Source organism: Cyclopterus lumpus, chromosome 5 (assembly GCF_009769545.1).
Source record: "Cyclopterus lumpus isolate fCycLum1 chromosome 5, fCycLum1.pri, whole genome shotgun sequence".
NCBI lineage: Eukaryota > Metazoa > Chordata > Actinopteri > Perciformes > Cyclopteridae > Cyclopterus > Cyclopterus lumpus.
In genome coordinates, this window is record NC_046970.1 from 14,807,975 (window position 1) to 14,830,559 (window position 22,585).

The following is a 22,585-nucleotide window of genomic DNA, read 5'->3' on the forward strand; positions in this document are numbered from 1 at the left end:
CACACACACTTTAGAAAATAACACACGGGTTAAATAAAGGAAGGAAAATATTTCTTTGTTTTTATTCATCAGCTTTCTCAAACATGAGGTTAAGAGTATTGTCACCTTTACAAATTATGGCTGTTTTATATCGATGTGACAATATGTGATCTTCTTCATGCATCTTTAGCGCGTCTGAAATGTCGTCCTGCTTTAAAACGAGAAACTGGAAGAATAAAGCAAGTTCTAATTTCCGTTGTCTCTCAGCTATTTTACATGACCCATGTTATTACAGACACCAAAAGAATTGAGACACAAAATAAAATACTTGAAGAAAGAAAACTATGACTGTCAACTCTTTTTAGCAATTTACTGCCAAAAATTAAGACGGCTCTGCATTCTTTTCACACAATAAAAGTGCATTTACATTCCTTCAATATTTTCCTCAAACAAAGAAACAAACATATTTGATGTCTTACTATCATCCTTTGCACAAAGGACTTGTTTTATACTTTGACAAGAAATGCCTAGTTTTGTACTGTTGCCATAGTGTATTTATTTCTCTTATTTCATTTCAGCACACATTCAATACAATATGGCAAACTGTCAGTGGCATTATTTTCAATGCTCTGAGCAAAGTCACCAAGCACTCCCATTAATCTCATGTACTATTGCTGCGCCATATCGCTAATGTTTTCTGCAATAATGGATGTGAGTCTCAGTGCTACATATAAATAATATTTTCTTAGTAGAGCGCTGCCTGTTGCAGAGGTATGAGCAAATTCATTTCTCATAGGCCATATTCTCTGTGTGTTTAAAGCATCTTCTTGTTGATTGAGTCCTTACTGATGTCCATTTCTGCTGCTAATGGTCACCTGCTGATGGTCGCTGCTATCAGAGGGAGCAGAGCTGCTGTTAGAGGACTGGAGAGTCGTGTTGCCGAACCACACTCCATGGCATTTTCCTGCAGGAGACACAGTCATTTGTGATACATATGGATCTGTTCAGGGTCAAATATTGAATATTAACAGGGTGGTACATTTGTTTTGTCTGAGAAAGACAGTAGTGGCTGCTATGTGAACTGTTGTTGTTGTTGTTGAACAAGTTGTAAACAAGCCAACAGTTTTGACAGTTTACCACTTTATTTCAACATAAAAACAAAATGAAACCCCCTTGAAATATCGTTAATAATCCCTCATTGCACAGGAAAACTGTGTGTAAGTTTGGTATGTTAGAGTTGAGGCAGGGAGTTCTTCTTTGGTTGATTTTGTCAATACACTTTATTTTTCCATCCAAATAACCTCAGGGTTTATTTATTATTATATATTTATTATTATATATTTACAACCAGTATGACTATCTGACTACTTGCCTCATTGGACTTCTTTTTAAACAATTTCACAGCGTTCCCATATACCAACGATTAGTATGGTGTTACAATAATATTATTACCAATGTGAATGATGGCCAAAAATACTAATGTAAGGCTGAAATGATCCTGTTATAATCAAATCATGCATAACTTGTCTGGCTTCCAATACCATGGAGCTTATTACTTTCTCAGTGTGAGAATTCACTGGAGTGGTCAACTTGCTTCATGGTTTATGTGTGATTTGGGTGTATGTATGTGTGATGGATTGATCAACAATATTTATGGAGTTAACTGTTACCTTTATATCTTCCTGACAAAGGACTTATTATTTTATTGCAGTTGAAGAGGATAAGAATAAAGACTTTAGCAAATGGCTAGCCTGGCTCTGTTCGAGTTAAAAAGGAAGCAGTGACTATCTCTGTGATCCTGTCTAAACCTCACTGTATAACTGGAGGCTACATGCAGTCATATACTTGTATGCAGACAAACACACATCCTCATACCTCAGGGTGGAAAGGATGACACGATTCAGGCTTCTTTCTGTCCTTCTGAAACTTCAGTCGGTCACATTTTAGTGACTCGTTGTGTTCAAAGGCGTCAAGGGTGTAAATACATCAACTGAACGTGTGCATATGTTCAGAGCATCCCCAACTCATTCAGGCTGGAGCTACACTTTAGTAGTAGCAAGTCAAACATTAAACCTAAATAATTCTCAATCAGTAACTCAAATATTTGTATGATCTACTTTCTGCATCTGCTTCCACATATCAAACGTCTGCGTTTCCCCAACAAAGGATATACATGATCTCGTTGGGATCCATGGTTACTGGAGGAGAACTGCTGCAGTCACACTTATTGTCCACAACAACCATGAAGAGGTTGCTGCTGGGAATCTGCTGTATGACAAAAGACCTGCGGCCCAAACAGAGACAGACACTGGAATTAAGTTATGCGATTAGAAGCAGACTGAACATCTCTTGTTTCAGAAAGGAAGTGATTATTTGATGATTCACTGTGTCTACTGTTGGCCTGACGCAGTACCTGATACAGCCCTCACAGTCAATGTTGCCGGTTGTTTCTTTGATGGTGCGTTCAGAGACAAAGGCAGGGTATTCCGTATCACACGGCACCATCGTGTTTTTACCCCGGGATCGCTGAGCTGATTGTGTGAGAAATTGATCTGCAGTAAGTTGACAAAGCCACAGAAAAAAAGAGAAGCGCTCCACTGTTCCTTCTCATACTCTCTCACAGATTCACCTCTCTTTCTCACACACACACATATATGCCTGTAATGATCATCAACTCCAGTTACCTTTAACTGAAAGATCCACGTTCCACCAGCTGTACAGGTTAAATTCTAGCAGAAACCTGTAATGAGAAAATACTTATTAATATCAGTTAATATGAGTATTGATTAAACTAACTCTTTCTAAAAGTAATACATAGTAAAGGAGAACATGTATTAATATGTATTACTATTTAAGCACAATAAAAAGTAGCAAGCAACCATGAACTATTTATCTTGTTACTGGTTGACATGCTGAGTAATGAGGTACTGTTAGTACACAGGATAGGATGTAATATGTAAATGCCTTTTTTCCAAATATTAGTTAGCAACTTTGTTTTTTTTTATCAAATACTAACTATTATTTAACAATATACTCCTTTTATAAAGACACATTGTCGACTTCATGTCATGTAATGTACACTTTCTTAAAATGTTGTGGTATACTCACATGACAAGTTCAGCCAGGAGCCACTTAACAACAGTAAAAGGCTGAAAGAGAGAAAAAAGACGATGTTAGAATCTGAAATTAGATTAAATTAGGTTTGAGGTTGTTTAAATGTCGGAGTTCATTTTTAGACTGTGTTCTATGTTGATGTTCCTCATGTGTTGACCACAAACTCTGACAAATTCTAACTCAGGTTGTACAAATGTAGATGTAAATATTGCTTCTGACATCATCTTATTTCTTACATCTGATAGAGTGCGTGCACTGTCGCTGCTCCGAGCGTAGTCTCTGCAGAGGGCCTGATAATCATACAGTGGGATTCTGCAAAAATAAACAGAGATGCAGAGGTTGTAATAACCATCAAATATGATGTTTATAAAAACATGCATTTCAATTCAGGTACACTGTCTAAGTTCAGGAATGCTAAGCCGTGTCTCAGACCTTTTGAAGGACCCCATTTGGAGAAGTTTGTTCATAACAGCACCCTCCACCTCTCCAAAGAAGAGCCCTGTCTGAGAGAGAAGTTATGTTATGGCACACAGCTTAACACATAATGACAAATAATGACCATATCCTCTGAAAAAAAGACTTTCTTAGTAAGTAACTAAGTAAGTTGTATTTAAAGATGTGTTTAAAAGCTCTGAGACACTGGTATTCATTTCAGGATAGAACGCCCTCTTCTTAGTCAGTGTGTTTTATTATACAATCTAAACATGAGTGAGTTTCTGATGTTCTAAAGTGCAAAATTAAAAGCAGACATTTATTGTCTTCCTCTATCTTTCATCCTACTTCCCTCCAGATATTTGAGCTATCTTATTTGGAAGAACCTGATATGGCTCTACATATATTTTCAAGACTTGTGGGAAAACATTTAAGGGCAATTGGAGCAGTTAAGGTAAAGGGGATCATGTGTTTACATTATTTTAACTTTTGTTCACATGTAAAGATTACAAAATAAATGCACTCAGTACCTGAGATTGCTCCTCTGTGACAAGAATGAAGGCATTGTTGTCAATAAGATAACAGTTAATGTCCTGTCAGAGGGGCAAATAAAAAGATTATGTTTACAAAATAACCTGAAAATAAATGAGAAGTTTGAGTCATGTGACTGCTCTTACCGCATTATCGCAGCTAATGCTACATTTTCCATCCAGAGCTGTGCACTGAGAACAAAGCATAAGTAGATCAGCTGATCAGGGGGCTCATGTTGTTGTAAAACACTGCAATAGTTGTTATGTAGTCACCTGTCTGCAGGCCGTCCAGAACTTCCTCTGAAAGAACTCAAGCTTCATCTGGATACCTACAGCTGAGCACAAAACCAAGCACATACGAGACTGCACAATATACAAAAATAAGTCTCAACATGAAGATACTGATGAAGATGGTTTAGAGGTTTTTACCTGCAACGATTGGAGACTTTCTGTCGTCGAGGAGCTGAATTGCTGTGCTGGCCAAAACCACACTCCTATTATCTAAAGCTAAAGAAGAAAGAGCAGATACTATTCAGATTACACTTTCTGCTCACTAGATGGTGCCCTTTACTCACCAGTTGGCAGGCTGAAAAGAAACCGCAGTACCAGTCCATTACATTACAGCAAAGTCTGGTCAGAGCTTTTTCAACAACCAGATGACTCCAATAATTCTGAAATTGTGCTTTGATATGAGCATTTAAGGTTATGAGTGGCTGCAGTCATCATTAACAGAGGAAATGTGGTAAATGTCGTGGAGGGTGAAGCTGAATTCTCCATCCTCTGCCTCGCAGACTGAACGTTAATGGCATAAAGCTGTGAGGGAGGTGTGCTGTGCTGCACATCCTATCAGTGGAAACCAGTAAAAACCACAGCCCATAACAGAAAGAGGGGCATACAAAAAGACTGATTAAGACGTTAAAAATCTGAATGACTAAAGCCACCAGATGCGTTTCCAAAAAGTAATAAAATAATAATATAATTGAAAATATATTAAGATGGACAGTGCAGTTTTGTATGGGCTCAGTGAACTTTTATTTTGTACTGCACCCTCAAGCTATTATCTTAAATCTCTGGTTACCTGTGCCGAAGGGGACGGAGTAAAGAAATGTGCCGGGGACCTGCTCTGCAGCTCGCTTGTACCACAGAGGGAAGTGATCAGCATTAAACACACCCTCCTTGTCCTCCGCTGTCAGGAAATCTCTGAGGAAGCATGCAGAATGAAAGTGTGTAGAGGATTAGATTCATCAAGCCCAATCACGGCTTCGCCCTGTTCTGTAAGTACCGGCTCGAGAGATGTTGAGCAGGACTCACTGATTGGAGAGCTGATCGGCGGGAACAAACAGGTTAGTCCTCGACAGGCCGGTGCGTGTACCCAGGAAGGCGATCTCCACTCCTTTGTCTGAGTTCCTGTTGGTATAATGCAGAGCAGTAAAACACATATGTGCGTCACATTTTTTAACGCTTTCCCTGAATGTTCCTGACTGATGTCTGAACACAATTTTACAATGCCATATGTAATTTAGGTTTTCCTTATATTTATTTGATGGATGTATTTATGCACTGATTCAGATCTGCTGCTGATTACACTGAAAGGTGATTTGAAGAAGCTTTCTCTCATTTTGGAGGATACCATAATCTAGTAAAATAACACTCACATGTCCACATGTGTTTCCTATATTCTTATTGTCAAAGGTAGGATCCTCACTATACATGCCAGGTAAGCAAGCTTCCTTTTATTTTCTTTGTAAAGTAAACAAAACATAGAGCAAATAACTAAACATCACAGTAATAAGTGAGCTACTTATCAATTATCAACTGAAGAAATAGTCCTCACATTACAGAGTAAATGTCCACCAATGCATTGCAACTGGTTGCTGTGATTGTTCTTCCTGGTATACTGGCTGTGAAAAAACACACCTTTCTAACATCCTTATACATTTTGGCTGCAGCTAATATCAGTTTGATTTTAAGAAATAAAGTGTATCTCCCAATGTTACATTCTTTTAAGTACAACATTCCCTATGTGTTATCCTCACTCCAACACAACAATATGGGTGCCACTTTGTAAAAAGCAATGCTTATTAAAGAATGGTCTTCCATCCATCCATCCATTATCACCCGCTTATCCGGGGTTGGGTCGCGGTGGCAGCAGGTTCAGCAGGCCGACCCAGGCTTCCCTCTCACCCGCAACACTTTCCAGCTCATTCTGGTGGATCCCGAGGCGTTCCAAGGCCAGCCGGGAGATATAATCCCTCCAGCGTGTCCTCGGTCTTCCCCGGGGCCTCCTACCAGTTGGACGTGCCCGGAAAACCTCTAATGGGAGGCGTCCAGGAGGCATCCTGACTAGATGCCCGAACCACCTCAGCTGACTCCTTTCGACACGAAGGAGCAGCGACTCGACTCCAAGCTCCCCCCTGATGTCCGAGCTCCTTACCCTATCTCTAAGGCTGAGCCCGGCCACCCTACGGAGGAAGCTCATTTCGGCCGCTTGTATCCGAGATCTCGTTCTTTAGGTCACGACCCAGAGTTCGTAACCATAGGTGAGGGTTGGAACGTAGACCGACCAGTAAATGGAGAGCTTTGCCTTCCGGCTCAGCTCCCTCTTCACCAAGACGGACCGGTACAGCGCCTGTTTTACTGCTGCAGCCGCACCGATCCGCCTGTCGATCTCCCGCTCCACTCTACCATCACTCGTGAACAAGACCCCGAGATACTTGAACTCCTTCGCTTGGAGTAGGCAGTTTGCCCCCACCTGGAGGGAGCAATCCGCCGGTTTCCGGCAGAGCACCATGGCCTCAGATTTGGAGGTGCTGACTCTCATCCCTGCCGCTTCGCACTCGGCTGCAAAACGCCCCAGTGAATGCTGGAGGTCATGGTCCGAGGAGGCAAACAGGACCACATTATCCGCGAAGAGCAGAGAGGCGATCCCGAGACTCCCGAACCGGATCCTCTCCGCCCCCTGGCTGCGCCTAGATATCCTGTCCATAAAAAGTCACAAACAGGACCGGTGATAAAGGGCAGCCCTGGCGGAGGCCAACACCCACCGGGAACGTGTCTGACTTACTACCGAGGAGACGAACACAGCTCCTACTGCATGCGTACAGAGACCGGATGGCCCGTGCCAACGGGTCCGGCACCCCATACTCCCGCAGCACCCTCCACAAAAAACCCCGAGGGACCCGGTTGAAAGCCTTCTCCAGGTCTACAAAGCACATGTAAACTGGTTGGGCAAACTCCCAGGACCCCTCCAGTAATCTTGCGAGGGTAAAGAGCTGGTCCACTGTTCCACGACCGGGACGGAATCCGCACTGTTCGTCTTGAATCCGAGGTTCGACAAGCGGTCGGAGACTCCTCTCCAGCACCCTGGCATAAGCTTTTCCCGGGAGGCTGAGCAGTGTGATACCACGATATTTCGAGCACACTCTCTGGTCCCCCTTCTTGAAGATGGGAACCACCACCCCGGTCTGCCAGTCCATGGGCACTGTTCGCTTTCAGCATCTCAGGGCGGATCTCATCCACCCCTGGCCGCCTTGCCACCAAGGAGCTTTTTGACTACCTTAGCGAAGTCTGCCAGGAATATGGGTGAAACCACCCCAAAGTCTTCCGGCGCTGCCCCCTCTCCGGGGGGGACATGTTGGCCGGGTTTAGGAGTTCCTCAAAGTGCTCTTTCCACCGCCCGACGATGTCCCCAGTCCGGGTCAGCAGTTCCCCGCCCCTGCTGAGAACAGCCTGGGGTAGACCCTGCTTTCCCTTCCTGAGCCGTCGGATGGTTTGCCAGAACTTCCTTGAGGCCAACCAAAAGTCCTTCTCCATGGCCTCCCCGAACTCCTCCCATGCCCGAGTTTTAGCCTCCGCGACCATCGCAGCTGCAGCACTTCTGGCCCGCCGGTACCCGTCAGCTGCTTCAGGAGACCCCTTGGCCAGCTGGGCCTGAAAGGCCTCCTTCTTCAGTTTGACGGCTTCCCTCACCCCCGGTGTCCACCACCGGGTTCTCGGGTTGCCGCCACGACAGGCACCGATGACCTTCCGGCCACAGCCCCGAGCAGCCGCGTCCACAATAGAGACTTTGAACAAGGTCCACTCAGATTCCATGTCCCCAGCCTCCCTCGGGATTTGTGAGAAGTTCTTCCGGAGGTGGGAGTTGAAGACCTCCCGGACAGGATCCTCTGCCAGACGTTCCCAGTTCACCCCTCACTACACGTTTGGGCTTGCCAGTTCTCTCTAGCCGACTCCCCCGCCATCAGATCCAATTCACCACCAGGTGGTGATCAGTTGACAGCTCTGCTCCTCTCTTCACCCGAGTGTCCAAGACATACGGCCGCAGATCCGATGATACGATTACAAAGTCGATCATTGATCTCCGCCTAAGGTGTTCTGGTACCAGGTACACTTATGAGCCACCTTATGTTCGAACATGGTGTTCGTTATGGACAAACTGTGGCTAGCACAGAAGTCCAACAACAAAACACCATTCGGGTTCAGATCAGGCAAGCCGTTCCTCCCAATCACGCCCCGCCAGGTTTCTCTGTCATTGCCCACGTGAGCGTTGAAGTCTCCCAGGAGAACTATGGAGTCGGCAGGCGGCGCCCTTTCCAGGACCCCTCCCACCGACTCCAAGAAGGCCGGATACTCCGAAATGCTGTTCGGTGCATAAGCACAAACAAGAGTCAGAGGCTTACTCCCCGCAACCCGTAGGTGCAGGGAGGCGACCCTCTCGTTCCCCGGGGAAAACTCCAACACAGCGGTGCTCAGCCGGGGGCTCGTGAGTATCCCCACTCCCGCCCGGCGCCTCTCACCCTGGGCAACTCCAGAAAAGACAAAGTCCAACCCTTCTCCAGGAGCTTGGTTCCAGATCCCATGCTGTGGGTGGAGGTGAGCCCAACTATATCTAGCTGGTACCGCTCCACCTCCTGCACCAGCTCCGGCTCTTTCCCCGCTAGTGAAGTGACGTTCCACGTCCCTAGAGCTAGTCTATGCCGCCGGTGATCGGCCCGCCCAGGTCTCCCGCCTGGCCCGCCCGCCCGGTCTACATAGCACCCGACCCCGATAAATTCTCCCTGCGGGTGGTGGGTCCACAGGGTGACTGCTGCTGAATGGTCTTGTTAGTGGTTAAAGAAACATTAAAGAATAATGTTTGGGTTGCCAGGTTGTACATAATCGCTTTGGCTGGTGTTTCTTCCTCTTGATCATGGCAACGTATTCCCATTAACTAATGCAGACTTGATTGATTGTTGTAAGAAACATATCATAAATGATTTGCAAACATTTATAATGACAGATGATTCACAAACATTCAATGTTGGCTTCTTATAAAACGCTAATAGACACCCTTCGTTAATGACTTACTAACACTCGTAAGTAGACTTGAAAAGAGAACATAAAGCAAGACCAAAATGTTCTTACTCTGACTTGTTGAGGGCCAGTCCGGTCCAGTAGGCCTCCAGTGGAGCAGTGACCACAGCATCAAATAACACCTCCTGGATGAGCTCTCTGTCACCTGCAGAGGGTTGTTAAAAGACCCATCCATCTCTTTTGTAACCATTATCTATTATATTCACTCTTCACATGATAATTAGAATGTAATTGTGGATTAAAACAGGCTCTGTGTAGTATAGTTTCTTATTAAAGTGTGACTCAGATGTCTCTTACATTTGAGATGGGGTCTGCGGCCCGTCATAAAGAGCTTGATGGCTTGAATCTGGGTCAGATGACGGTGCTCATGCTGCTCCTCTGTGTTGCAGTAAGTCCTGTGGTCCAAACAGAGCCCCGCTGTTACATCACAGCCCTCAACATGATGAACACAGAGGGATAACCTACATAACGCATGAATGCCTGCTCCCACAACCCCAGCCTTACCATTCGTCTGCCAGGGCGACATCTGGCTGTTCCAGATCACGGAGCCCTGAAAAACACAAGTCAATAACGCTTCAGCAATGCCAGCCTGAGTAGACTGATACAATAAGCCCCGTCAGAGTGACATGCATCTCACTGTATTCAGGCTTTAGTTAATAACAGAGTCAGAGTGACATACCTGCTTCAACTGATACATTTCCTCTGAAGAAGTACTTTCCATGACCTCTGGAGAGAGCCACTCCGACACTGGGGAAACAAAAAGGGAATCAACGTTTAACTGTAACCGAGACGTAGTTCAATTCAATTCAATTCAATTCAACTCAATAAACTGACAGAAGGTTGCTTTAGGAATGTAATGAAACTTTTTCCCTTCCACCTGAATGGTGTTCCTTTTATGTCCGTGTAGAAATAGTCATTGTGCATCTTCAGGACACGCCTCTAAAAAGAGCAGAAAAAATAGAGCAGATGAGATTTTACTCTTTGAGTCTAGAGACAACAGAGAAAGGATCTGATAAAGAGACACTAAATATCTTTATCTGCAGCCTCACCCCTCTATCCACCGTCCTCTTCACCTCCATGGAGAACGTCCCTGTTCTCCTGTTCACCATGGCGTTGCGTAGCTGAAAGATAAATGACACAAAGAAGCACATAGAGCAGAGGAGTTGAGGCTGGGTCATTGATCTAGCAGATTGTGTGACTGATATTTCACTATCCTGAAAGCAGAGTCATACTTTGATGATTCTTAGAGTTAATTTGAAATAATAAATCATTCACGGGAAAAACTGGTGAACATGCAGTCCAATGACATTGTGAAATCAAGGCAATTTGTCCTTTGCAGTCACACAATGTTGCATGTAGAACAAAGTACATCTAGAGTTTCATATTGTACACTGAATGCTGACTTCTAGAAAATGTTTAGAAGTTAGACACGTACAATATCATCTTTGTCTTCCCATTCCACCTCAGAGAGATCCACACTGCTGTAGTTTGGCCTTCTCCTCTTCTGACCATCCTGATACTGCACAGAGGAGCACAAAATACACAAAAATGATCGACTTTGTGTAGTGACGTTCTATTTGGACTAACCGCTGCTTAAACATGTCTGCTGCTCTAGCCTGACCAACGGTGAACTCATGTGTCACATCATTTTCAAATTTACAAGCTTGATATTAAAGAAACAAATCTAGAAGAGCTTCACTGTAATCTGTCTTTTGTGTTTCAATGTCAAAAGTATGCTCCTATTCATCAAGTCTTGTTATGGAGGTTTTGCTGTGTAATAATTCAACAAATCGTCTGTGAAGTTAACACTGTCAAGTAATTTAAAAATGATCAATATGATTGATAGGAAGTCTACATCAATGCATTAAACTGTCATTAACATGTCAAACTCAGCTTCTGTATGTCGTCTGGTCCACAAGAAACAACAAGTCAATGACTACGACCACAGCACAGTTTTAGCCACAAAGACACTCACAAGAAAACAACACAGACCAACACACACACACAGTTGCACAGAGAGGAATAGCACTAACACTGGCACACACAGATCCACTAGCACAGCCATAGCTCCTGAGGAACCAGCGATCCCAGGGCGAGCGGCTGTGGTCTCTGCCAGCGAGTGTTAAGTTACCTCTGGGAAATCTCAGGCCAGCCAGCCCTATGAGTGGCCTTTATCCCTGCATGCATACATCAAAGGAAAAGGTTGGGATTACAGACTATACGAGCCCATTCAGCCTCCTACAACACATTTCTCTCCGCGTGCCCTCGTTAACGGAGGCTTTCAGTTCATCATTTCTGATATTTAAAGAATTGCATGGACAAAATAAGGAACACAGGGTAAAGTCAGGGAATGCTGTGAGACTTTTTTCTGGTGAAAAAGTAATGTTAAGAAACTGAGTTACCAAAGGCCTGAGGTCCGGATGAGTCAGAATGTAGCCATTGTTTGTGATCGCAAATGAGTACCCATGGATTCCTAACTAGAGACACAAAATCAGAGACACATGGAAGAAATTCAAAAACAAAAATGCATATTAGTTCATAATTCAGAATGCAAAAGTACAAGAACAGCTGATTGTACCATATGTTTAGGGATGAGCTTCATCAGCTCCTGCAGAGGGATGTCTGTTCCTACGACCCCCAACAGAATTCCCTGGTTCTTCTGCACAAAGAGATTAAAAACACACATGCAAAGCTTTAGAATAAATCTGTATGAATATTCACATAGCAGTTGTGAAAGAAGTACTTATATTCTAGTGAAAGTAACAATATCACAATGTTAAAATACTCCATTGCAGGTAAAGGCATGACTTCAAAATCCTAAGTATTATCAACAAAATGTACTCAATAAAGTATCAAAAACCAAAAGTGCTTGTTACATAAAGAAATGTCCCGTCAGTGATATACTATATCGATGGCCAAAGTGCAAAACCACCTATCTGTAAAATGGTCCAGGAAAAGTGTGGGGAACCTCCTATCTACACTTTGTGTATTTTTCTTTTTGTATTTTTTGTATTTAGTATTATGTATTGGGTGTCCTTAACAAATAGCATCCTATAAGAAGACAACTTTTTTTTTTTGTGTTTTTCTCGAATAAGGAAGTTTTGCTCTTCGGCCATCAATATATGACATTCTATAATACTAATTCATCAATGTTTAAGTAGCATTTTACTGTCACAGCTGATCATGGGGTAGTTTTAACCATGTTATATACAGTTAGGTAGTTTAATCCATACTCGGGGTCGTGGCCTTACAAAGGATCACAAGATACATCTAAAGGTATAGAAAGATGGTTAATGTTAAAGATAAATATAAATACAAAAACAAAATGCACACAATTATAATATATTCTGGACTTTTCTCCAATCTCCATGTAATTTTGCCACTTTGGTCTTCGGAAAGTTTTTAAAATGAAACCATGTGAGAAGTTAAGAGGATAAATGCCTCTTTGGTGGAACTGCTAACAACTGATACACTGAGATCTGAAATGTGACAAGAAGCCATCGGTAAGATTTATTCATAAGGGGTTACGAGCCAAAGATGTTGCGAGACATTCATTTAGACTGACTGCCTCACTCACCGTTTCATTCTTTGTGCTGAAGACAGGCATGGCAACTGTAGTCATCAGACTGGGGCCCGCTTTGTCCTTCAACTGAACAGACAAGAAGACATTTCTAACTGTTCCAGCTGTTATTTCAGCCAGTTAATCCCATTGAGGGTCAGCATGTTTTCTGATGAGGTTTGTAGTCTAAAACAAATGCTGCACAGAGAAAGACACACATTTAAACTGCATTATTATGCCCCGACTCTAAAACATTTACTCAGCATTTTTTAATCAGTACATCTCATGCATTTTGAGCAATAACCAACACAGTTACACACCTTAATTACGTTGCATATGTATTCAACTTGAGCTGACAAAATGAGATTCCAAAGATGGAATTTGCCATTGAATTGCTCCTGCAGCTACTATAGAAAAATGCTATTAATGACTGTTAAAAGTCATTTTATATTAAAAGAACTATTCAACAAAATCATATGAGAATTTAAATTTTCAAGGTACCTTGGAAATGTAATACAATGTTAACGGCTGAAGAAACAATTTCGTTTTTTCACACAGTACAGTAGCTAATTACATGAAATTCAATTAGATAGAAAAATGAGTAGGGGAATAACAGCTTTAGGACAATAATGAAGGCAAAGGTGGTGACAATCGTAAGTATTCTGGGGACAAAGGTCTCATTAGATTTGATTCAGAATGAATTAAAAGCTGCATCCAAATTAATTCCTGCAGAACTACAGGATCCTGGTCGCCGCCTCACTTGAAGCATGTGATTCTCAGAGGAGGTCAGTTCAGTAGGATAAAGGCTGATAATTAAGCACATGAGCACCGTTAAAGTAGGTCTGCTATTTCCTCACATTGTGTGTCGACACAGCCGAGTGTGCCCATGTCCCTGTTTGTGTGGTTGGATGTTCATTTGTGTATGCACATGCATATGAAACTAACGAGCTGTGAATTGAAGTGTGTGCTATCTAACGCTTGACAAAATGAAGAATGGTGGGTCCTTAAATTCATCAAAACACACAATGGAAGTGGAAACTGGACACACGCACGCACGCACACACGTAAAGCCAACCCCCCCCCCTCCTCGCTCCTTTTTCCTTTTCTCTCTCTTTCTTGGTCTCCCCTCCAATGTCAGTTTTATTATGGGCTTTAGGAGATAAAATGCAATGATCCACAGAATGATGAATGATGTGTCTCATGCTGAGATACAAGAGCACACACTCTAGAGGACAATCTCCTAACCCTTTTGTGTGTACATGTGCACGTTTAGTGTGTGTTTGGTGTGTGCATGCTCATAAGCTCCATAATGGATGGAAGCACAATAAATGCTCTTCTACTGCTGCTGCCCCCCAGAGAATTATACGCAGGGTCTATATGCAGCCATTTAACCTCTCAAGTTCTTCTCAAGCACTACTACATACAACATCACTCAAAATATTGTATAACCTGCATGTGATCTCCTTTTGTATGCTTGTTCAGAGCTACTTCCTACAGCAGCTGGTCAATTTGTTTATGATAAAACAATAGATAAATTATGTTTCTTACTAATATGATATGAGCACGTAAAGATCAGATCGCATCTGGATATTTACCTTATGAGCCTGGGAAAGCTGAAATGAAAGAAAAGAGGCATCAAGATTGAATCATCCGGAGGATTAAAGTCTTCACATTGTGCATTGACTTTGTGGGTGGGTGGGGGGGATCCATACAGATTAATAGATTAATGAAGCTAATAATGAGGAATCATTCCACCGGCATAGAGAGTAATGATGAGAATGCTGACCAACACATATGCATGTTTAATGTACAGTACAGGGATGGAGAAAATAACTTGAATCCTGCAAATAACACAAACAACAGCGACAAAAAGTGTAATGAAAGCCGTTTGCTACACTCTACAGATACACATGCAGTCTCACGTATACAAATGTAAATTGTGGATGAGGAATCATAACTTGGACAACTGCAGGAGTTGTGATCCTTCTTCAACCTGAGAAGTAAAGCGCTGTAACACACTCACAGCGCTGTCCACGTAAGCTTCAGTCCACACTGTGTCGTGCTCGTGGTCAATAACCTTTGGGCGGCTCATGACGTGAAGATACCTCATCACGTTCTCCTGAACATCTGCTAAGGTGGAGATCTGACTGAAATAACCTGCAATTAAAAGCAAACATATATTAACCTGACATGAGGGACAGCATTTACATCTTCCAAAATGTATAAACCCACATGTATTTGGAGTATTTAAGACTGGACGTATAATTATTTTTTTATTTTAAGTATCTGTATTGAAAGAAGTATTGGATCAGCAATGTTTTGGTCCTGCATCCAGAACACCGTAGAAAGGATTTTATAAATACTGAAGTCTTGTTTCCAAGTTTCCCCACCCCTTACCCCTTTACAAAATGGTGTAATTTGCTGCTGATGTCCCTGACATTACTGCTCTGTGCTGAACCACTCTGGAAACAAGTTTCAAGTGGTTCACTTTACAATGACACGGGAGCATTTTGACTTGTGTCGGCTCCTGCTGTTACTGTCAATGTTTCATATTGGACATGTAAGGTCATTCCTCAGTGGGGAGCAGTTTGGGGCATGTCTCCCCACAATCCCTCTGTGATCTGTTTCTCCGACTGTTACTCTCCTTTCCAGAGGGCACTCATCCAGAGCGTTGACACGCGGGAGCCATCAGCGGCGAGCAGCCAAGAGGGAGACACTCTGACAGGAAGAGGGATTAGAGCAGATTGACCTCCGACCCTCCCCGAGTGCCACTTCATTGCCTCTTGGCAGAAGGAGTCTGAGCCAGCACATACACAAGCATGCACACACGAAAAACACACATAACATTTATGTCCACAGCCAAACCACACGTACACCCCCACATCCTCCTCCGAAACACCACATCGGCCTGCACTCCACACTCTGACAAGAAGCTGTCACGAGATGCGTTTATCAAAAAGTCCCAAACCTTTGTTGGCACACGCCATCCATTTGAGGTTATCAGCAAATGCAGACTCTCGTCCAATCAGGTATGGGAAAATTCGCACCTGTGCAGAGGACACATAGATGTCGAGAGATTTAAGAAAAAAAAGAACATGCAAAGTTATTTGTCTCCTTCGTACTTTATCTTCCTGTCCTGATTCTATCAGGCTTTGGAGCAAGAGGTCGCTGCATGTTCTCATGACGAAACACTGAGCATTAAACTGCTACTCCAGCTCTCTCTTTTATTTCTTCAACTTTTTGTAGTCCGTCTTTGTCATTTTTTTAACAATAATTTGGGGATTCTTTTTCAGTTTGCACTCTCAGTGCAGTTAAATTCAGTTAATTTTCTTTTGTTGGGGGTTTGGCACGAGGGCATAGTCCACTGTCCTTTTAAAGAACGCTGTGTGACATTTTGCCAAACCTGCACGGCTCATTGGCTCCAGATGCTTTGCTAAGCATGAAGCATATAGAAAACACTGAATGGCTGCCATATAGCGAGCCTGAGGGTATATGATGGGGGGATGTGGTACCCTGCCAAATACTGCCCTGCACCCTGCCAAACACTGCCAACACACATATGCTTGATAGGACTGAACAAAAGCCCTGGAGCTGTTGTTTTTATTGCTTTGTGAGTGGCACAGCAGTCCATTTCATTTCAACTGCATTTAGGTCTTACAAAGGGAGGCTAACAAAAGATTTTAAACCCATCGTTGAGTCCAGGAAGAAAAGTGGGGAGAGCACAGCAGTGGGGGGACGAAGACCAGAGCCTTTGGGACTGAGCTGCGCATACCCTGCCTTTGAAAGTAGGCAATATTGTGCTGTAATGCGTCAATACGTTGAGAAAACATCATATTGCCATACATGGACTGTACATTAGAGTTATGGGTAATGAGGTTACAAAAACAATTCCTCAGAATGTCAAGACAGGAGCTCCAGCTGGCATAAAGTATTAAAATGTACATTTATCAGCACTGAGAAGTGAATGGTTAAGCAGATTATTCTGAAAAAGGATAGAAATAACATTGACCATTAGGCACTGTGAGGAACAGAAGAAAGAGGAAAATAAATAAAGTACTCACCTTTCTTTCTGGCCAATTGTACTTCTCAAAAACATCGTCATACATTTCAGTCGCCCCGTCAGTCACAAGCATTATGGCCTGGCTGCACAAACTGCCATGTCCAGTTTGATTAAACTGCAAAATGAGAGAAAGCACATGAAGATATAAATTTAAAAAACAAATAATATATGCATTATTTAAACATTAAACAAACAGAGCTGTCTGTTTCTTCTGATGATGATGTCTGATATGGCAGCATTGCAGCCATCAGTCAATAAAACACAATTAATGTCTTGGTAAATAAACATGAGGAGTGCGGTACACTTTATTCTGATGCCAGAAGATGCATCGCAGTAATTAAGTGGATTATTGACCTGTAACAGAATGAATGTGGAGAGAGAGAAGAGGATGTAGTGACGTGATCACAGGATGAAACCTGCTGAGCACCGCTACTCTCAAATCACAGGAGGCCTTCAGAACATCTGATGTAGTTAGAAAGTATGAAGCCTTGTAATATAAAAGGTTATGGGAATCTCTGACTGTTACATCACTGCAGCAGTATTTATAATTTTCTGTGTTTGTTTTGATTGGCAGCTTGTATGTGAGTGACAACAAATCAAAACGTTTTTTTTAATATTAGAAAATGTCTGATCTATAGTTTTCATGTTCAATAATAGGAAATAGGATTTTAAAGTCATGAAATATTAATTTGGTTGCTCATAATAGACTTTTTTCACAGGAACCATTTTGACGTGTCACAGTAGGAAGAGCACATGTGTAATTAATAGGATTAACAATGGCGTGTTCCACTTAGAGTCAGTAACAGTGAGACGAATGCACAATACAAGAACCCTTAAATCTAATTATATTATTGACACCTGTTCCTTCAGTGTGCCCAATGCTCTCCTCATCAAGCTCAGGAGGCAACCGGCCGACATCTTTTATGGGCTTAAGCTCTTCCTTTTCCCTCTTCCCTCAGCTGCATGGTTCTTTTCCTTATGCACGCCTGCATAACACATGTCCTACACAGAAATGCATGCTTTCATTGCTGCTTTTGTTATGTTTAGTTTAATAAATTACGTCTTTTAATATATTTCTTACATGGACCCTCCATTCACTGAGCCAGAGGAGCATTTTCAGCGAAAGTGTCAAAAGCCGTTATTGAAGACTCTGCAGCCTCTGCGGCAGAGCAGCTATCCTTAAGCCTTTGATTTTAAATTGTGCCCTTTGTTTCAGTACTGTAAGTAAATAAGGAATAGTAAATCTAAATGTTAACGATAAACGACATAATCAATGACAGGGATCATTAAGTAATTGATGCTGATGAAATCTAATCCATCCCACACCCTAGTTGTTTGAGCGCTAAATTAATGATCTTGTTGTAAAGTCATTCAACAAGGAGATGGGTTTGAATATGCTAAAATATTGAATTATATGCTCGCTGTTTTGTGATTCTTTCGTATCACCCTCCAGTGAGAAGGGGAGACTGAGCTTTTTTTTAATCTCAACACTGCTCCTATGAAAATGGTGCAGTGCTCTTCAAATGAAGCAAGTTCCTTTTTGATTTGGTCTACGATAGGCTGTGTTCTGACTTAATTCACCGGGAAGTGGTGTAATTTCAGTCGTAGGCTACTGGCTACCTGATTACCATATTCATTGCAGGGCTTTAATTAATCTGACAAATGCAGAGGAAAAAGCTGCAGTCCCTCAGCTTCAGCACCGCAGCCGCCTGAAAACAGGGAGATAAAAGGAGTGCGGCTCCTGGCCTTATCTGCTTTGTGTTCCAATCAGTCACGTTATTAATCATCGACATTAATTAGAGTCATTAATCACGAGTCAGAATGGATGTGTCTGTGTTTGGAGGGCGGAACAGGGATAGCGCCGGAGCGTTTGGACAGGCGACACACCTCCCAAACACTCAAATATATTTGACTGGAGTGTGCTACTTTTTTATGATTAGCAGAGAACAAGCAGAGGGTTGTGCTCGAACACTTCCTGTCAATGAAAACAAATGTGGTTTGTAAGATGAAAGTTTTCCGAATGTTCTGGTAAAGTGGAGTCCTTCTGTTAAATTAAAACAAAGTGCCTTTGTGATGGCTGAGCAAAAAATTCATTATTTTTATATCAAATTAATCAATAAATGAATGAATAATTTTCTGAAAACTTATGAATAATGAACAGCATTATCACATTATACCTAAAAAAAAGTGTTAATCTGCTTTGGGATAAAGAATTTCAGTAGACTATGTACTGGGAAGATTTCAGTCACAGATACAGAGCGGTTTACGCACTGGAACTCACATCACTCAGGATCGTGAATGCTTCGGCCAGAGCGTCGCCCAACAGCCCGATCCCTTTGGCAAACAGCTTGTCCAGATGTTCACGGAAATGCTAACAGATAAGGATAGAAGTGGAAACGATTTTTTTAAACACAACAAAACAAAGTTTTAAACCACACAAATGCAACCTGATGACATATCCACGTATACTCATTACATTTCAGTTTGATCTCGACTCACATCTTTATTGGTTCTGTCGGCTCGGACCAGTGTGCCATTCAAACAAGGCTCCACGTAGTGAATCTCCTGATTGTACTGTGGAAAGTTGGATTAGTATTTATTTAGTCATTTTTTTCATCTGAAAGTCTTAACAGATATGTCTTTGGTAAATGCTATTATTCGCCAGCATTAGACTGAGATTACAGAGAAATAGGATATAGAGATGCACAAACATATCAACGAACAAAGATACAAACTGAGAAAAGGTCAAAAACGTACTGCAATGATGTTGAAGAAGTCGTCATCTCCAAGTGTGTCTAATATGGAGGAGACAGTCTGCCTGGCGATGGTCAGCCTCAGTCCTTTCATGCTTCCACTAACATCGACTAAGATAACAACATCCTTTGGAGACGTTGCTGCCTGGATGTACCTGAAATATGATGAATTTCACATTTTGATACATGAGATGCAGAACCAAGAGCAGCACATGTGTAAGGTATGTAAAGACTTACCACTTCCTGTTTCTACAGTCAAAGCCAATGACGCCATGTTCATCTGGATGCCACTTTACTCCTGTGAAAGATCAGGAAGTCAATTATGAGTAAATATCAGAAAGCAGAAAATAACAAGCTGGATAAACACAACCAAAGAAAGACAGGATCTTTATGTCGATGAACTACTGCACCAAGCTGCTGTTAGAAAGTGAATGCTATACTGTTTTATGTATGAAGCTGACTGAGGCACTTAAAATCAACACAAACAATTTACTCATTCACGTGTCATTTATGTTTCAACAGCTTTGGCTTTCTATACTGGTGACCAATCATTTTATTTTGTAACCCTACATGTAAAGTCAGTGGTGGAAGAAATAATCAGATATGTGATTACTTATAGTAAATGTACTTAGTTACTGTTCACTACTGCTTTACAATTTGAGGGCTCTATCGATCTTTATTAATGTTTTCATTCTTTTTTTTATGACCAAACCAAAGAAGAAGTGAATCACAACAAAGTGTAATTTCACGTAACATTTAACTGATGAATACACTAGTAAAAGGTTGTTGTAAAACACTTGTGAAATAAATAAATGTTTATGAATTGCTCCTTATACATTAAACATAATGTATACCATCAGCTGTATCTCTGTAATTTAACTCCAACACTGCCTGTTTCTTATCATTGTCATGGTCTGATAAGTTCGGTTGGATCTTTCTCAGTATGACTGTAGACACACACTGGCAAATTCTGATTAATTACGGTCTGTATGTGCATCCTCTCTGATGGTCTGTAAAATTACAACATTAGCCAAATTACCCTTTTAGTTATTCTAAATCATTTGTTCTGATCTTTTTTTTACTCTCGCACTGACAGCTTATGACTCCCTTGAGATAAGCCTTTCTGTTCGCCCGCCCGCACACACACACACACACACACACACACACACACACACACACACACACACACACACACACACACACACACACACACACACACACACACACACACAGGAACAGACAGTGAAATAGGATGACTGACAGAGTGACAGCACTCACCAGGGTACTGCCTGAAGAAACCTTTAGCGCTCCCAAAGTACTGCCAGATTAGTGTTGGGTCTCTCTCAAAATTATCTACAAATACTTTATTCAGAGCCTCGGACCAGTAAACTCCATTCACTATGTCAGGATCTGAGGAGGAGGGCAAAGACACAGAGATGGGAGAGAAACAAGTAAATTAAATGGTGATAATAGTAATCAACCTGGTCACCATTACCGAGTGCACAGTTGACCTTTGTCCCTTATTGACACCCCTGAGGGAGCTACAATGCCTGTGACTGAATCATCCCCTCCCCTCCTCCTGCTGGACGAGCCTCCCTTTGTGCTGCAAACAGAGAGTTATGGGGAGTCCATTATAGCCAAACAAAAGCAGCCCTGGCGATACTCAGAAAGAGGTGACACACACGTTAAAAAACAAGAAGCGACTGAACAGCTAGCATAAGACAAACATCTTTCCCATCCCCCCCTCTCTTCACTCTTTTCAGTCTCTTTGAGAGGTCTGCAGTTGCTTTCCATATTATGTCTCGACTGTCATTGATCGCCCAATTCCACTTCTCCCAGCTTGTGTCACTGATGCAGCTTCAGCTACCATTTCTGTCTTTCACCACTTACTTTACTCGTCCCTCTTGTCCACTCATCAGCAGCTCACTGTAGGTAAATAACCCTCACATAATGAGACTTTGTGCAGGCCGGGCTGAGCTCTCACCTTTGTTGTACATGTTGGTGGGCACCTGCACCACACTGAGGCTCAGGTTGACTGACAGGTTATTGAAATGGTCGTTGGGCTCTAGAAGAAACTCTCCTCCGAGCTCTACGTTATTGCCCTCCTCGTCCACTTCATTGATCAGTACGGCGTTAAAGTACTCGTACTGAGGAAAAGAGTGAACACGGGAAATGTTAAATTTGATAACTGTGAAAACAGTGTTGATAATAATACTAAAGGTTGGGTTCACATATTTACAAATCTATCTTATAACAATACAAAAATATGGATATAGAAAAATATTCTTGCTGTAATCATTCCACTGGTCATCAGAGATCAGTGCCTAAGAGGATGTCAATGAAAGTGATGGGGAAGAGACCCCAGTCAAAAAGTGCTCTCTGAAGTTTAGTCAAAGCAAAGTTCCTTGGGTTCCATGTTGCTATGGCAATAATAACACAAAGATTGTTTGAGGGACTGATTTTATCTCCCATCTCGTTACGAGCAGTATGGACAGGAAGAACAATTACAGCAACCAAAAACTGTAACATGCATATATTGGAGCGGAAATATTGTTTTAAGTAAATAAATTGTTGCAATAAAACACAAACATTAGACAATAAAATATAAATAGCTTTTCACAATTTAGCACCATTTTTTGTTACACCTTTTCCATTGCATTTATTTGGAAGAGGCTTTAAGGACAAAACTATCAAAATTATTTCTGCCAAATACACACTACGCAAGAACGCTTGGACATGGACAGGACTCTATAAATCTGCTCTACCACTTAAGCCAGCTAGTCATAATTAATAGATGAACAGTCTT

General features: G+C 42.1%; 1 protein-coding gene across 1 annotated transcript in view; it reads right to left on the reverse strand.

Annotated features, from left to right (window-relative positions):
• Positions 1–837: 837 nt before the first annotated feature.
• Positions 838–22,585, reverse strand: part of LOC117731006 (voltage-dependent calcium channel subunit alpha-2/delta-3-like) — a 31,962-nt gene continuing 10,214 nt past the window's right edge. Inside the window, exons 6-39 of the mRNA XM_034533118.1 lie at positions 21,764–21,926; positions 21,058–21,189; positions 20,017–20,077; positions 19,784–19,934; positions 19,526–19,600; positions 19,308–19,397; positions 17,028–17,141; positions 15,935–16,013; positions 14,990–15,123; positions 14,562–14,579; positions 12,985–13,056; positions 11,986–12,066; positions 11,810–11,884; positions 10,843–10,926; positions 10,457–10,528; positions 10,285–10,346; positions 10,087–10,154; positions 9,912–9,957; positions 9,705–9,802; positions 9,459–9,552; positions 5,367–5,462; positions 5,134–5,255; positions 4,485–4,562; positions 4,329–4,390; positions 4,203–4,247; positions 4,056–4,118; positions 3,526–3,596; positions 3,330–3,405; positions 3,088–3,128; positions 2,664–2,719; positions 2,393–2,510; positions 2,151–2,263; positions 1,855–1,937; positions 838–943 (exon numbers count right to left, since the gene is read on the reverse strand). Coding sequence (XP_034389009.1) covers positions 851–943; positions 1,855–1,937; positions 2,151–2,263; positions 2,393–2,510; positions 2,664–2,719; positions 3,088–3,128; positions 3,330–3,405; positions 3,526–3,596; positions 4,056–4,118; positions 4,203–4,247; positions 4,329–4,390; positions 4,485–4,562; positions 5,134–5,255; positions 5,367–5,462; positions 9,459–9,552; positions 9,705–9,802; positions 9,912–9,957; positions 10,087–10,154; positions 10,285–10,346; positions 10,457–10,528; positions 10,843–10,926; positions 11,810–11,884; positions 11,986–12,066; positions 12,985–13,056; positions 14,562–14,579; positions 14,990–15,123; positions 15,935–16,013; positions 17,028–17,141; positions 19,308–19,397; positions 19,526–19,600; positions 19,784–19,934; positions 20,017–20,077; positions 21,058–21,189; positions 21,764–21,926 — 2,886 coding nt within the window. The 3' untranslated portion in view covers positions 838–850. The remainder of the gene's footprint in view (positions 944–1,854; positions 1,938–2,150; positions 2,264–2,392; positions 2,511–2,663; positions 2,720–3,087; positions 3,129–3,329; positions 3,406–3,525; positions 3,597–4,055; positions 4,119–4,202; positions 4,248–4,328; positions 4,391–4,484; positions 4,563–5,133; positions 5,256–5,366; positions 5,463–9,458; positions 9,553–9,704; positions 9,803–9,911; positions 9,958–10,086; positions 10,155–10,284; positions 10,347–10,456; positions 10,529–10,842; positions 10,927–11,809; positions 11,885–11,985; positions 12,067–12,984; positions 13,057–14,561; positions 14,580–14,989; positions 15,124–15,934; positions 16,014–17,027; positions 17,142–19,307; positions 19,398–19,525; positions 19,601–19,783; positions 19,935–20,016; positions 20,078–21,057; positions 21,190–21,763; positions 21,927–22,585) is intronic.